Genomic DNA, 14,181 nt, shown 5'->3' on the forward strand with positions numbered 1-14,181 from the left:
AGTCACGCCACCGAGCGCCTGATTAACTCCTCATAGTTCTGCAAGCGGAATTCAGATGCGTGTGCACCCGGGGACGCCGAGTAGAGGCACATCGAAGACAAGCTCTCTCCGCTTTCTCCGCCATCGACGCGTTGTAATGGAAATCACGAAAATCGACAAACTGCCAGCTTTCGTTTAGAAAACGTAAGACGATGCGCGGAAGACGCTTTTAATCCTCGAAATTTTCGAGCGAATGCAGAACGGGAGGCTATGTATCCATGCAGACGGCTTCTGTCACGATAAATATCATCCGCAGTTTGCATGTCCAGTAGTAAATAATTACGTCACGAAAGACGTCACCAGTCGCATTGAATGCGCAGCAAATTCCGTAATGACTGTTTACTGTCCCTCGAAAGCACTAGCCGACTCGTGTGTTTTTCTAGATATCAGACGTCTCCTCTGTGTTTTTGTACGTGTTACATGTTGCAGAAACCCAAACAAGCACAGCGCCTCGCAGAACTACAAAATGGTAGAGCTTGCGTTATTATGGCACCTTTGGCTTTTACGGTTTCCGGTGAATCAGAAATGTCTAGGGGATAGCAACAAGAATTGTTGAGCCATTTTCCACCTCTGCTGTCTTAGCATTTTACGTCACCCGCATTTGGCGGGTTTACTTCAGCTTCAGGAGTTTCATGCAGAGGTATGTGCGTAGGAACGCGGGCTAGCAGTGCCTCGCCCATTGCGACACCTGCGGGAATACGACCACGATGAACAGGTTTGCAACTTGCGGCACTTTTTTAACGAAATATCTCTGATCGAAGAACTCCCCCAGTCGTCATTGTTGTCCGACGGGTCTTGCCCGAACAATCGTTCCTCTTCCTGTCACCGTGCTATGTAACGATGAAAGCTAAGCGTTTAATCGCTGGTTTGAATTGAACTCAAAGTTCTCCTGTCTGCTTTTTTGGAAGAGGCAGCCGTAAGCATGATAAAAAGTGCAAGCGTGAACATGCTGATTTTCTGTTTTTAAGTGCACGTTATGGTCTCTTAAAGCAGACATCCCGAGAAAGGGCCATTTCATGCTTAAAATAAAAATAATTCATCGCTCCGACAAGAGCTTATTTTTCATGTTGACGTAGACACTTTATTGTTTGCCTGTCATCGTGGCACTCATGAATCTGCAAAACGGGGTACAGTAAGTGGCTTACTTTTCGCGATTTCCGCTTAAATCGTGGTTTAACAATATTACTCGAGTACTACGTAAATCATGGGATGCAGACATGGCAGGATCCTTAGTTCGGTCCTCTTTGCTGAGGTTTGCAAAGTTTCTGCGGCTGCAAAGGCAGCCTCATGCTACATGGCTCATGTTGTATAGGCGGAGCGTCGCTCTCGCGGGGCCCACCTTGAGCAGGAACTCGGCAGTAGAGATGAAAACACACTAATGGCTGCTGTTCCTTAAGGAGGACGCTTTCGAAGGTAAACCAGACTCCTGCTGGATTCCGGAGCCTCAGCCAGGACCTAACAATAATTTTCTCCGTAAACAGAATCTTAGTCCCAAAAGCCTTCATAAGTTACGAACATTTTTGTGCTCGTTGCAGGATTCCAGAGAGTGGCTGGACATAAAAGAGGTAAGAAAGACAACGAACGAATTGAAATTCGCGCTTAGGATGATTACCCTTTAAACACTTTCCTTTCAGCACAGGGCTACACTTTTTTCCGCATTCTCACTTCTAGGCGCGCAGATAGGAATAAGGTGCTGATCTCAGAGAGATCTTTTTTTTGCCGATTTACAAGTCGTTTTCCACAAATCACTCGCGGGACCTATTTTTCTCCAGTTCGGTGCGATCAGTGAAAAACGCGAAAATCAGTCGCGTAAAAATTAAGCCATTTGCAGCATTGAGATGGTGGCCGGACATGGAGACTTACAAAGGAACTGATAAGCCTTGAGTGACGATCTTCACTTGTTACTTTTGGGGAGACGTTTTGATGTTTGTACGGGATGAAAACCTGCCTTGCTCCAGGACATTGGTTAAGAACTACGCTGCGCAATTTTAGTCTTGCTCAACCGAAAAGTCCATGATGAAGCACTACAGCAGGCGCAGAAAACTGTCACCAACTTAGCTTGCGTCTGCTGCAAAGACCATACACACGGCGTGTCAGTTTAACTCTTTGTATGACCGCGCGTAAACTGGATATTTCTTTCTCGTAATGCGACATGAGTTGCTTCTAAAGTTTTAGCTGTGTAGAGACCACTCTGCACATTTCAGGACTGCTGATGTTTCAACGCACCATCCGATAGAGATGCTCAGAGACGGCAGCCACTGACGGTGGGTTTTGCAATGACGAACATTGCTGTTATCGGGCAAAAGAAAAACCGGAGACACACAACTGAGCAGCACGCTCATAAGGATGAAACTCCGCGGTAATGTTTATTGTGGGAACACTTTTTGTTGGAAATAACAAAAATATGGTTTGGTTTATAGGGGTTCAACGTTCCAAAGCGACTCAGGCTATATGAGAGACGCCGTAGTGAAGGGCTCCGGAAATTTCGACCACCTGGGGTTCTTTAACGTGCACTGACATCGCACTGTACACGGGCCTCTAGCATTTTGCCTCCTTTGAAATGCGACCGGCGCGGCCAAGTGACCAAGTTAAACGAAAACGAAATGAAACGTTACAGAATTCTTTATATTTTATGGTACTGCAACCACAATCTCGCTCGAATGGCAAACGTGCATACCCGTCGCAGCGAGCTCGGCGAAAGATGCCTGTATGAAAAACGCGCTACTTACTTATGATACCGGGTAGCTGTCACGAACTTAGTATACAAGTTGAACGCATGCACAAGCCATACAAACCTCGCGAGCGAAGCTTGCTACCGGGAGGAAACGGCGGCTGGCACTTAAATACACGCACACAAACACGAAGTGACGTATGGGCTGTCAGGTCCACTTACGCGGTGGCTCCACCTACACTTATCCAGGCGACCTGTCCCCATCTCGGGATGCATGAACATGATTTTCCTTGTACTAGCAGCTTTGCCGCTTTATTTCGTTTTACTAAGTTTAATGGGAGCAGTTCATGAACCCTTGCGCCGCCCTGCTGTCAAGGTGGTTTCAGGAGAAAGTGTTGCATTCGCGGTCGCGGTGCTGTATGGAGGCTGTGTGGACACCAAAAGCAACGGGGCGCCCAGCGCGCCGCGGCTCGAGCGCGCGATGGAGGTGTCCGTAGCCACTTCGTACGCGCGTGGCTTCTACCATGAGCTGCACGAAAGGCGCGCCGGCGGCCGAGGCGATGTAGTGGACTCGCGGGAAGCCGAAGCCGTTGAAGCCCGAGGCGCTGACGAGGGAGTAGGCGCCCATGTTGTCCAACATGAGCCACTCGTCGACGGAGACGCGGTAGAAATGCGAATGTCCCACCACGATGTCCCAAGGATGGCACGTGGCGCCCCAGATGACCGTCAGTGTGTCCCGCGGTCGGTTGAACGGAGTCTGGCCATATGAAAAAATAATTACTTCGAATTAGTCTTTTGTTTTTGTTTCTCTTGCGAGAACGTACACAGTCAAGCCTAGGAAACGATCAACAATGTTCACTTTTAGTTTCTGCAACTGCGGTCTAGACAGATAGTTTTATACGACTTAAGGGAGCTACAGACTCTGCCCCTGAGCGTTTCATTTGTTTAGTGTTGCTGAGCCGGACTCTCTACGATTAACTCTGCAAGAAGCGCCGATGGATGCGAGCGCCAGCCTCAGAAACGGTTGATAGCCGGATTGTTGATACTACGTATAGGAGTGAGGCTTCTCGCTCATTGTATTTGTTCTATTCGATGGTACAAATATTTGATTTTGAATCGCTTTATCTAGAGGTACGTTCGGTGACTATTTGTATTAATCAAAATGGACTAATTTGTTGTCCACAAGTGACGTCGACGACTGCTGTCGAGCGAATGCAGCATTGCTCGGCAGACCAGGTCAAGCCGCCTACAATCGGCGCTTTCGGCTCGTTGTATGTGCGTCGTTAGATGCAAGCAATCATCGATTTCGAGTCACTGTTACAAAACTATAACCTGTGACCATTGGCATTCGCTAAAACTTGTGAATTAACTCTCCACAGTCGCCAACATCGCGCAAGCCAGTCCTGCGGGCTCAATAGGCTTGCCCATCGCGGAAAGGAGCCGAAGTAGATTAAAGAATATGTCCAGCGTTTAGCGCTGGTGAGCGTCGGAATGTGGTCACTGGCCTCGCATATTTGAATTGCGAATACGGCAGAAAAAAGCGCAGGCATTCAGATCGTCTCATCGGCGTGAAACTTTCGCACAGCCGCCGATGCTGGTGCGTCAGCGCCTGCCTATCAGCCAAGCGACCGCCGACGCCGCTCGTCACCGTTTATAATACGTCACGTTACTCTACTGTGACGTCACTAGTATTCACTTCCGTTGTTCCAGACTTGATGCGTCTTTAATTATATTGCTGTCGATGGGTATCGAAGGCGAGAAAGGGCACTGAAGGACTCTTTGGAACTGAATTAAAACAACTTTTAAACGTTTGTTGCAACTGGTACTTAGCCGTGGGTGACCTTACATGCAGGGGAAGCTTATGCCAGGCTTTTATAAGTTTAAAATGTGGCGTCTCGACCCCTTTAAAATGCCGGTGTCGGGTTACTCGGTAGAGACTGTTCAGAGCTTTAGGTGCCCTGAACGCTACCAATGGCTGCTATTGGCTGAATATTGCTGCCAATGGCAGCTAGTGGTCAGATCCGGTCGCCTGCTGTTGGCAGAGCTCTGTAATGCACCTCCCCATCAGCTGCATATCGCAGCCAATGGCAGCCAATGATGAGGTCCGGTCGCCGACCACCCATCCGGGTCGCTTCCCACAGACGCTTAAAAGCAGCGGGTATATCTGAGTGACCAATGACAGAGGAGCAAATGGATGCAAAATGGATAATGGAAAATGGACAGAGTATATAATACGGCCCTAGGTAGGGGCTGAAATTATTCCGGAGACCTCCAATACGGTGCCTTTTTCCCTCTTTCTTCTTTCATTCTATTTTCCCTTCCATCATGGCGCGGTGGAGGTCTCCACTGAGACGCGTGACAATTACTGCTCCTTTCCTTTGCCCAAACCCATTTTTTATCATTTCTACCTGACGACGCGGTTGAGGTGTCCACCAAGAGTGAGACAACTGTTGCGAGTTTCCTGATAAGCAATTCTCTTAGTCCTCCTTCTTTCTGCCTCACCTCCTCCCAGGCCCCGAAAGATGTCACGCGAACGCATGCGCGTCCGCTGGGCTTCCTTCCTAATAACGGCTGTCGTCTTAAAATTGCCATGTCCTGGCGAAGGTCCACGGGCTCAGCAAGGCTGGTCTGAGCGAATTACGTGATGAGTTGGCAGCTTTTGTCAGTCGCACGCATAAACTGTCACTGTGGTGCAATTGAGTGACGCTTCCAGGATCAACTAGACAGCACGCTGTAGAGGTTTTTCGTGCTTCTCTTGTAATAATTTTCCGAAGAGAAGGGCACGCAAGAGGAGCTGTTTAGGGACCCGTCATCGATAAGGGTGCTGAATGAAAGTAGGAGGCTGTGTGAATTATCAGGAGACAAGACCTGCGCCAGAAAATGAGGCTTTATCTGTGGAAATTAAAGTTTCCGTGGACAAGGATGCACTTGGGCATACTTCGCGGGCCTTTCCAAGGCGCGCTTTTACCATCTGTGGTCGACGCATGTCGAAAGTTACTGAGCGTGTAGAGTAACACCCACGCCTGCGGCAGCTCCTGGCGTCATGGCGCTTTAACATTTTGCCCCTTATGATATGCCAGCGACCATGGTTTCCGGTAATGGCGCAGAATTTAACTGAGGAGTTCGGCATTATCAAGTCCAGGAGTCTCATTCGCCTTGCGTCACTGGCGCTTTGAAATGGGCAAGGCTAACGAATGGTGCAAGAGACCAAAATGTATGCTGAAAAGAAACCGGGACACACAGGTGTCACGCTCTTCTCGTCAAGTATGTACTGAACCGTTCACCGACCGGTGAGAGGTCCGAAGAAATGACAATGGACAGGAAGCTTTCCACAATGCTCGAGCAGCTGCATCCAGACATGCACTTTGAACTGCAGCATAGGCAGAAAACAATAATGCCACAAACGTGGCAACAGTTTTGAGACTTGCGCTCTTATTACCGATATCAGGTTCCGCTTGAACAAAGCCGCTACAAATAATTAAGGTGGCTAAGTATAATTTGGCGGTTTTGCTTCCCGTATGTCGTTTAGCGTGCTTCTCAGGCCTCAGGCGTTCGAGCCTGTCTCGTCTCTGAAGGCAAACATTCTGCAAACTGAGGAGCGCGCCTTCTCCACATTACCCGGCCGTACTTAGGGTCCCCTGTCATATTACGAGGAAGCGAGCGCTGCATCTATGACAGTCTGAGGTTAGGTATACTTGCTGCATGCAGTGATTATCCGTAAACGTTTGGATGCTGAGACCAAGGTCGCTGGATCGTGTCCCTGCCACGTCGGCCGCATTTCGGTAAAGACGAAATATAAAACACCCCGGGATATGTGCGATGTTGGTGCGCGTAAAACAAAAAAAAACGCATTAGGTCAAAATTAATACGAAGCCCTCCAGGCTCACACAGCCTATGAGCAGCTTTGAAGCGTTAAACCCGGCAAACCGTGAGTATGATTATCCACGACCGCTTAATTGGGGCTTAGGATGCCCCTAAGACAGCATTCTCACGCCAGTCGCAAAGCATGCTATATGAAAAGCGGGGTATCGTTTTTACACCCTGAAGGCCGCCTTTCTACCTGTACGCGAGGCCAGCTGCTTTAGGTAAAGCCAGCGTTCAGGGAATTCCTCAGTGTGACCGCACCAAGTATGTAAGTATAAGCGAGAGCCGAGGTATGAATTCCGAAGACACGTGATACTGAACAAAACCATTCAATAAAGCCTGGGGGCTTCAGTTCGCGACATGTTCGGCGAGACCCAAGAGAAGTGTATTCTTTTTTGTTTTATTGCAATGCATTCTGCATTAATGTCACGGAGGAGAAGCACCTCGCTTTTACTGACTCAAGTACGAGCGGCTGCCAAGTACGGTGCAAATGGCCGCATTCTAGGCCTCGGTGTCGCATTGTTTCTATTGTAGTCAGTATTGCAATGCAGTGGCGCCACTGTGGGCTTCGCGCCTCGTTTCCAGTATCTCTCTGACAAGCGCAAGGTGTTGAAAAGAAGCCTAAAGTAAATCTGCATTATGATATTAATGCCATTTTCTTGTCTTAAAGAGCTTGTGACATATACTGCTTTAGAAAAATCAAAATAAAAACCGACTTATGCAGCTTTGCTGCTACGTGATGCCGAGCACGTTTACCTCCAGAAGGCTTATCTCGACGTCCATGAGATCGAACAGGTCTCGGTTGATGGTGTTGCACTTGCTTTCGTTGATGAAGACGTCTTGAAGTTCGCAGAATTTTCCTGAAACAAATACCCACGGTATAGACATCAACAACCGTAATGTGTACTAAAATAGTACTTCGTGATATTTTTGAGACACTGAACGCAGTCGTCACTGTGGCAACAGTGAAGCCGAGAGAGCTGTCTCACTCAAACGATCCCCTAGCCGTTATTACACCCCAGTACGTCGAGGCCAGAAGAAACACGCGCCAGCCGGATATCTTGGCGCTGTCAAGCGGAAACCACCAGCAGCGTTTGCACTAGCCTTACTGCCGAAATGTTGAAAGCGCTAGCGAGATGGGGCAAGGTGAGGGTGGCAAATCGAGCTTGTGGGCACATCCGCACTTTGTACTGTAAGGAGGCGACAAACGTAATGTGTGCAAAAGTACGCAGGCTCCAAAAGGCTTCCAGCATTTTCGTCCTGTCTATTTTCCGAACATCGAGTTTTCATGTTCAGGAAGCATACGTATTTGGAGGGGTAAGCTTGAGTGGATTGCCGAAGCTTGACACAGTTATTCAAAAGTTGTCCATTACTCGACTTCTACATGTAAGCTACAGTCATCATATTGAGGCCCGATTACGAAATTTCCTTTGCGTCTTTTGGGGCTTTGCTGGTCCAGGACCTCACAACAAAGTATCCTTTCTACTCGATTCTTGTCTAAGTAAAACCAGTTGCTGGTCTAATTGGTTTTTGCTTTATGAAGTTGACGCTGTACAGCGCTATTGAAAGACGGACGCACAGATAGACAACAGACCGGACAGGCGCTGTTCCGCTATCTGTGGTATATATTGTCGAATGACTGTGCAGCTTCGCAACGTGGTGTGCAATCAAACCATTTTTTTTCACTACTACGCGCAGGAAATTTGCTGTGAATTTGCCTAAACAGTTGTATGGAAGCTTTACCTTCGACGCTGACATTTCTCTTTCTAACGCCGATAACTTTTGTGAAGAGCGTGTATGCTGAAGTGACGAAGTACTGCCCCGGTTCGGCGATGATGTCGATGCCGCTGGAAGGTGGAAAGTGGATGTCGAGAGCCTCTCTGATAACACGACACAGCTGAAAAAGAAAAGCGAAAGAAAAACCGGATGTGCGGAGTGATTGGCGCAGTTCAAGGCAAGAAATGTTTAGAAAAAAAAAAGGCATCAGGCAGCCATATCTACAGCAAGTGTTCTGCACTGCACAGTTATTCTTACTGCTCAGTGTACTGTTCTGCCAAAGTAATGACTATAAAGAGTGGGGCAAAACCCAACACAAATTTTGAAACCATAGCTTTATTTGAATTTTTCTTAAACATCAACAAAATGTTATTTGCTACTGCAAGAGCGCATGTTGTTGGGCGAGTCAGTCGTACATCGATGAGCAAAGGTACTGCGCAAAATAATACAAACACGGAAGCGAAGGGCACAAGGACGGGCGCGGACTCGCGATTAGGTTTATTCAGAAGAACAACGCATGCCTATACCTTCCACACCGCCACGTCGATCACTAAGAGCAAGCCAGAAATCTGCTTTCTGCCTCGTAAAGTCTTATCGAGGTATCACTCACGCAATCATCTCTCTTGTTCCTTATGAAAAAAGCCTCGGTAAGTTCACGCGCCGTGTGGTCACGGCTACGCCTCAAAATCTTCGTTTTCGGCAGCAAAGGCAGGCATGGGTTATCACGCGTAGCCGAAGGGCATGCGCTACAGTGTAAGGGCAGATTAGACCCTTTTCCGGTCTTAATTAAAAGCTGGTGTTCCCTCAGCCGGTCGTTTACACATCGGCCTGTTTGACCGATGTAAGCTTTTACACAGGTTAGGGGGATTTCGTAAACAAGCCCCTCCGAGCACCTGACGAACTCAGTGGTGTGGCGCTTTTTGCATTCTCGCACGCTCCTTCCTCTGGAAGCAATCCGAGGGCAAAGTGAGGCCAATTTGCACGTGGCAGAAAACACCACAGACACACCGTAGCGATTGGCTACGTTCTTCAAGTTGTGTGACACCCTATGAATGTAGGGAATAACCGTCGGCCTTTTTTTCTAAAAATCAGGCCGACGGTTGTTTCCTACATTCATAGGGTGTCACACAGGACGCTTCTCTTGGTTGTGCTGCAGAGTACAAAAAAAAATTGTGGCCTGCAGAAATTCATTCTCTTTTTACAGATTTTTTGTTCCCCAAGCATCACTTCGGAATTTTTTTCTCTGCTTGAGAAAAGACCAATCTCGTCAGCCAGCTGAGTTGCAGTGTATACGTAGCAGGTGATTTCAGCTGAATATCAAATTATTCGACTGAACATTTGAAAGTTAGGTAGTTCCAAGTAACAAAATGTCGCGTTCTGCCCCACTCTTGCATATGAATGGAGGGAACTAATTAAGCATACGTTCTTTGCATCACAGTTTTCGTCGAATAATCTCCAGGAATTGTGACAAAGCAACAGAGAGCACTAATACTGCTAATTAAGTTTTACCAGTCAAAAGTGCGCCTCAAGAGCATACCAAAGAAAGAAAGAAACGAAGAGAATGGAAAGAAAGAAAAAAAAAAGAGAAAAACGAACTGTCGAGGCGTGCACAGTTCGCAACAAAATTTCCGGCTGCGTGGCAAAAAAACCTTCCTGCTGAGAAGGACGACCTCGATTCCTTGAAGTATTTTGTTGCTAGCGGGCGTTATTGTTGCAGCAATAAATGCCATTTTTGTGTCAGCCAGAGTGTCGCTCCTTTTTTTCCCTTAGAGCAAGACCCGCCGTGCTCGGCGTGCGCTCGGTAGCGCTCGCGATCACGGGGTGGGGGTCGCCGATTCTGAACTGTCAGCCGCGGTTAAACGGGGAGGAAGTATTTACCCCCTGTTTCAACCCGACAATGAATCCACTATCAATTTTCCATTTCGGATCCATTTGGTACTCTGGCATTGGTCACTGTTGTTCGGTGACGTAGTCACGGCTTTCAAGTGCCCATGGGAAGCGACCATTGGCTCATTGACGACAGAATCTCAGCATGGGCTTCACATTGCAGCCAGCGGTGAGGTGGAGCATGCGGCGAGTGGCGAAAGCGGTCGTCGACGTGGGGACTCTCTACCTTGTGATTTCTGTGACTGGCCGCTGTTTGCTTTCGTCTGGTGCTGTCGTCACGCTGACATCACGCCAAATAAAATGGAAAATGGATCCTGATAGGACACGGAGCCAAGGCTCATCCGAATAGACTTAGCCCGAATGCTTTAACAAGTTAATGCTCGGTATAAACAATAGCATCGGCCTTTCCTCATTTAGAATCGTAACCTACTGGAAAGTATACCTTTTACTGCAGGTAAAATTTACATAAGCTGCTGATTTTCATGCTAGGCACCCCACTATTTCCAGAAATTGCGGCTACTCCAGTGTTGAGAGGGCCGGCATTGGCGGATTCCAGGTCAGCGAGTGTTCGCCATCACTAGTTACCCCAACTTTCTCTGTTTACGCCTAGATTTTGTCGCTACAGTGTGCTGTGCACAGATAGTGGGAGTTATAGCACATCCAGGCATGCACAGTGGCGTTTGTAGCGGTTTAGCGAGTGCAGTTATAATGCAGGAGCTGCACTGTCGGAGGTCGTGCCGTAGCAAATTCGAAAATGAGTTTACGCAGAGGTTGCGATTTTCTGGCCACCCTCTGCTCCACCTGCTCAAAAATTCAGAAGGGAAAAGATCATAGAACTTATTGGTTTATTGGGGTTTTATGTCGAAAAGCGACTGAGGTTATGAGGGACGCCCTTGTGAAGGATTCCGAAAATTTCGACCACCTGGGGTTATTATGCTTATTATGCTATGATTAATATGCCGGGCATTTATATCATTGGTCAACTCTGCCTTGGATGTTTGAGCCGGCGAGTGACACTGCTTGCTATCTATCAACGCGGGCATCACAGGCGGCAGCTGAAAATGATAAGGAGGAAGGAGAATGAATCGTAAAGAGGATTGCGAACAGATGCGACCCCTGGTCCGCTGCTATACCTTATTTCAGTTTTTTCCATACCTAGCGCCAGCGAAGTCACAAGGATAGCGCATTTCCGGAATAGCTGTGCAGCCATTTTCGTCAGCCGTCAAGTTATATGTTGCCCCGTGGCGCCATGCTTCTGCAATACCGACAATACCGAGTACTCGTGAAACACATTCGTCTGTTTCTGACGCCTGAACTGCAGCAGCATTTCCTCGTCATGCGTGACTTGAAGTCTGGAGAAGACTGGCAGCGTTCGTTACAAGCGCAGAGGGAGGAGATGGAAGGTTATATACCTCAAGGAAGGACTCCAGCTTGCGCGCGCCGCCAGGGAAGCCGCCGCCGATGTCGAGCGTGTCCATTCGGAAACCCAACTCACGGCCAACATCAAACACTTCCTTGGCATCTTCGATGGTGCGCTGAAACACGGCCGGATGCTTGAATGCAGCGCCGATGTGGAAACTGCGCGAAGGATGGGTGCCGAGCAAGGGGTTGATTGCTGAATAGCGGCTCGGCGAACCTCCTGAACTTCATGATTTGAGGGAGCGTTAGGAGGGCTTGTGGCGTTGGGTGGCAGGCAGAACAGAACGCTCACTAGCCTAAAACTGTTAGTCACGCTCCACGTGGTACATGAAGGTCACTAATAACAGATGTGTGAATGACGTGACGCTTACCAGCAGTCATCGCCCGGCACACGTGACGGAGTCAGTAGCGCATGAAGAGTGGGTATAATCATTTCGCCACCATTAAGCCAGTATGATGCCGTTATTCCTATCTCTACGCACAACCTCTCAAACAGATTCGGAGTGAAAGAGGCTGTAGACAACGCTGCTTCCGACTTCTGTCTCAGAAAGGTAGCTTATGTCGCCGGTGATTGTATAAGCAGTATCATGGCGGCACCAGCATGTTGTACATGAATCATCTGATGACACTTTACCGCATTAAGAAGTGTTCAGTCGCACATTGCGCTGGTGTCATCGGCTGTTCCATTCTTTCGTCATTCTTGCCTACGTCTTCTTGCCTCGTCTGGCCATAAATTTCACCAAAAAATTCATCTGATGAATTTTTCTTACCCTGCGACGAGGCCAGACCCATACCACATTCCATCTCACCATTTCCTGACACTAAAGTGGGAGCTACAGCTAACGCCAGTAAATCAGGGGCGGAGTTCTGAAAGCATCTCGCACTTAAGAACGGTCGTTGGCCACGCCGGGGATCTCGGCAATCGCGCTAGGCCGGCGTACTGAAGCCAAGGCTACGATCAATCACGTATCGTTGCGGTGCTCAGGAACAGCCTTCAGAACCCGGCTTCGAATTGCCGACGCCAGCCGTAGCTCCCAGCTCAGTGTAAGTGAATGGTATAGATAGACTGAGAGATGGTAGCAGATAGACAGAGAGGGGAATTTTCCTGGAATCGAGATACGGGGGTCAGGCAGAGAGAACGCGTTCATCTGGCACAAAAAGGTCACCAATGCCCAGGGAAAACATGCCACGGCACGTCTTTTGCGTCGAAAAGGTAATTTGAAACTTCGGATCGATCAGGAATTCTCTGCCAAAGAGGAGAAAGCCCGAAAACTTGTATCCACTACGGGTAGCCTAGCCGAAAATTACAACAGAGCCACTTACAAAAGTCTGAAGGTAGGACTGAAAGGCGTCTATCTCGCCTGAGCTACCTGCGTCGCGTGCATACCAATCGCTTGCAGCGAGCGCTACGGTGCCTCAGCGCGACTCTGCCGATAAGAAGAACCCGTGGGAAGCTCGACTCTTGAATATCAAAGCAGGACGGACTAAGCAGCTCCTATTCCTCGAAGCTGAAAAAGAAAGGAATAACTCAAAAGAAAGGATTTGTTGATTGATTACGGCGGAGTGCGACTGCGGTGCAGTCGGAAGGCGAGGACTGCGTGGCCACAAGTTTCTTCATGCCTTCGCTGCAATAGTGCGCGCACTGTTATGTCTCAGAGCCATCCGAATGTGTGCTGCTGCGAAATTTCATTATTTACGCACTTCTACACGTAAATACTGGCAACAGCAATAAGAGTCGCAAAAACTTGAGGCCTTCTTAACCAAATTCTTAAAGAAGAAAATGCGATAGCATTTGGAAGTAGGCCCACCCCCAAATATTCCAAAACAGCCCCAAAATTTTCAAAATGGCCCTCTTCAGGAAAGGATTAAGGTGGATTAGTGGGTGGATTAATGCGAAAGATTGGATCGGGTTAGTATAATTTCAAATGATTAGCCTAGCTTGCCTGATTTATTTATATATTTATTTATTTCAGTATACTGCAAGCCAGAGTTGGCCCAAGCAGGAGGGGCATACAACTAAAAAAATTTCTAAAAGAGCACCAGCTACAAAACCGCGAGTCAGTAAACAGGACACAAAACCAGAGTCATCAAACAAGATACTGGGAGCCATACAATAAGTTCTTGAGCTCCTTCTCAAAATTCCTAGACTTACATAGACCCGAAGGAAGGCCATTCCACTCCGCGACAGTGTTCGGAAGAAAAACTGTTCTTAAACCCACTAGTTCGCGCGAAAATTGGTGCTAATGACTGCTCATGTACATGACGTGTTCTCCTAGTGCTCGCCAGCTTCACACAATCAGGAAGATCTGCCTTCAGATTTCCAGACATGTAATTATGAAGCAGTACTAGACGGGTAACTTTTCTTCTTATTGCCAAGAACTGTAAATTACTCTTTCGAATTAATGCAGTTGGAGAGTCTATCCTTCTATATTTCCCATAAATAAAACGAACTGCTTTTCGCTGAACACGCTCCAGTTGAGCAATGTCTTTCTTGTTATGCGGGTCCCACACTGCTGCCGCATATT

At 48.0% G+C, this 14,181-nt stretch overlaps 1 protein-coding gene across 2 annotated transcripts in view; it reads right to left on the minus strand.

Annotated features, from left to right (window-relative positions):
* Window positions 1–2,400: 2,400 nt before the first annotated feature.
* Window positions 2,401–14,181, minus strand: part of LOC144094592 (ornithine decarboxylase-like) — a 94,899-nt gene continuing 83,118 nt past the window's right edge. For both annotated transcript variants that reach the window (XM_077628519.1, XM_077628512.1), the window contains 4 exons: window positions 11,650–11,815; window positions 8,318–8,471; window positions 7,331–7,434; window positions 2,401–3,467 (listed from right to left, as the gene is read on the minus strand). In XM_077628519.1, the coding sequence (XP_077484645.1) occupies window positions 3,093–3,467; window positions 7,331–7,434; window positions 8,318–8,471; window positions 11,650–11,815 (799 nt within the window). In that variant the 3' untranslated portion in view covers window positions 2,401–3,092. The remainder of the gene's footprint in view (window positions 3,468–7,330; window positions 7,435–8,317; window positions 8,472–11,649; window positions 11,816–14,181) is intronic.

This window comes from Amblyomma americanum, chromosome 1 (genome assembly GCF_052857255.1).
Source record: "Amblyomma americanum isolate KBUSLIRL-KWMA chromosome 1, ASM5285725v1, whole genome shotgun sequence".
In the NCBI taxonomy this organism is placed as follows: domain Eukaryota; kingdom Metazoa; phylum Arthropoda; class Arachnida; order Ixodida; family Ixodidae; genus Amblyomma; species Amblyomma americanum.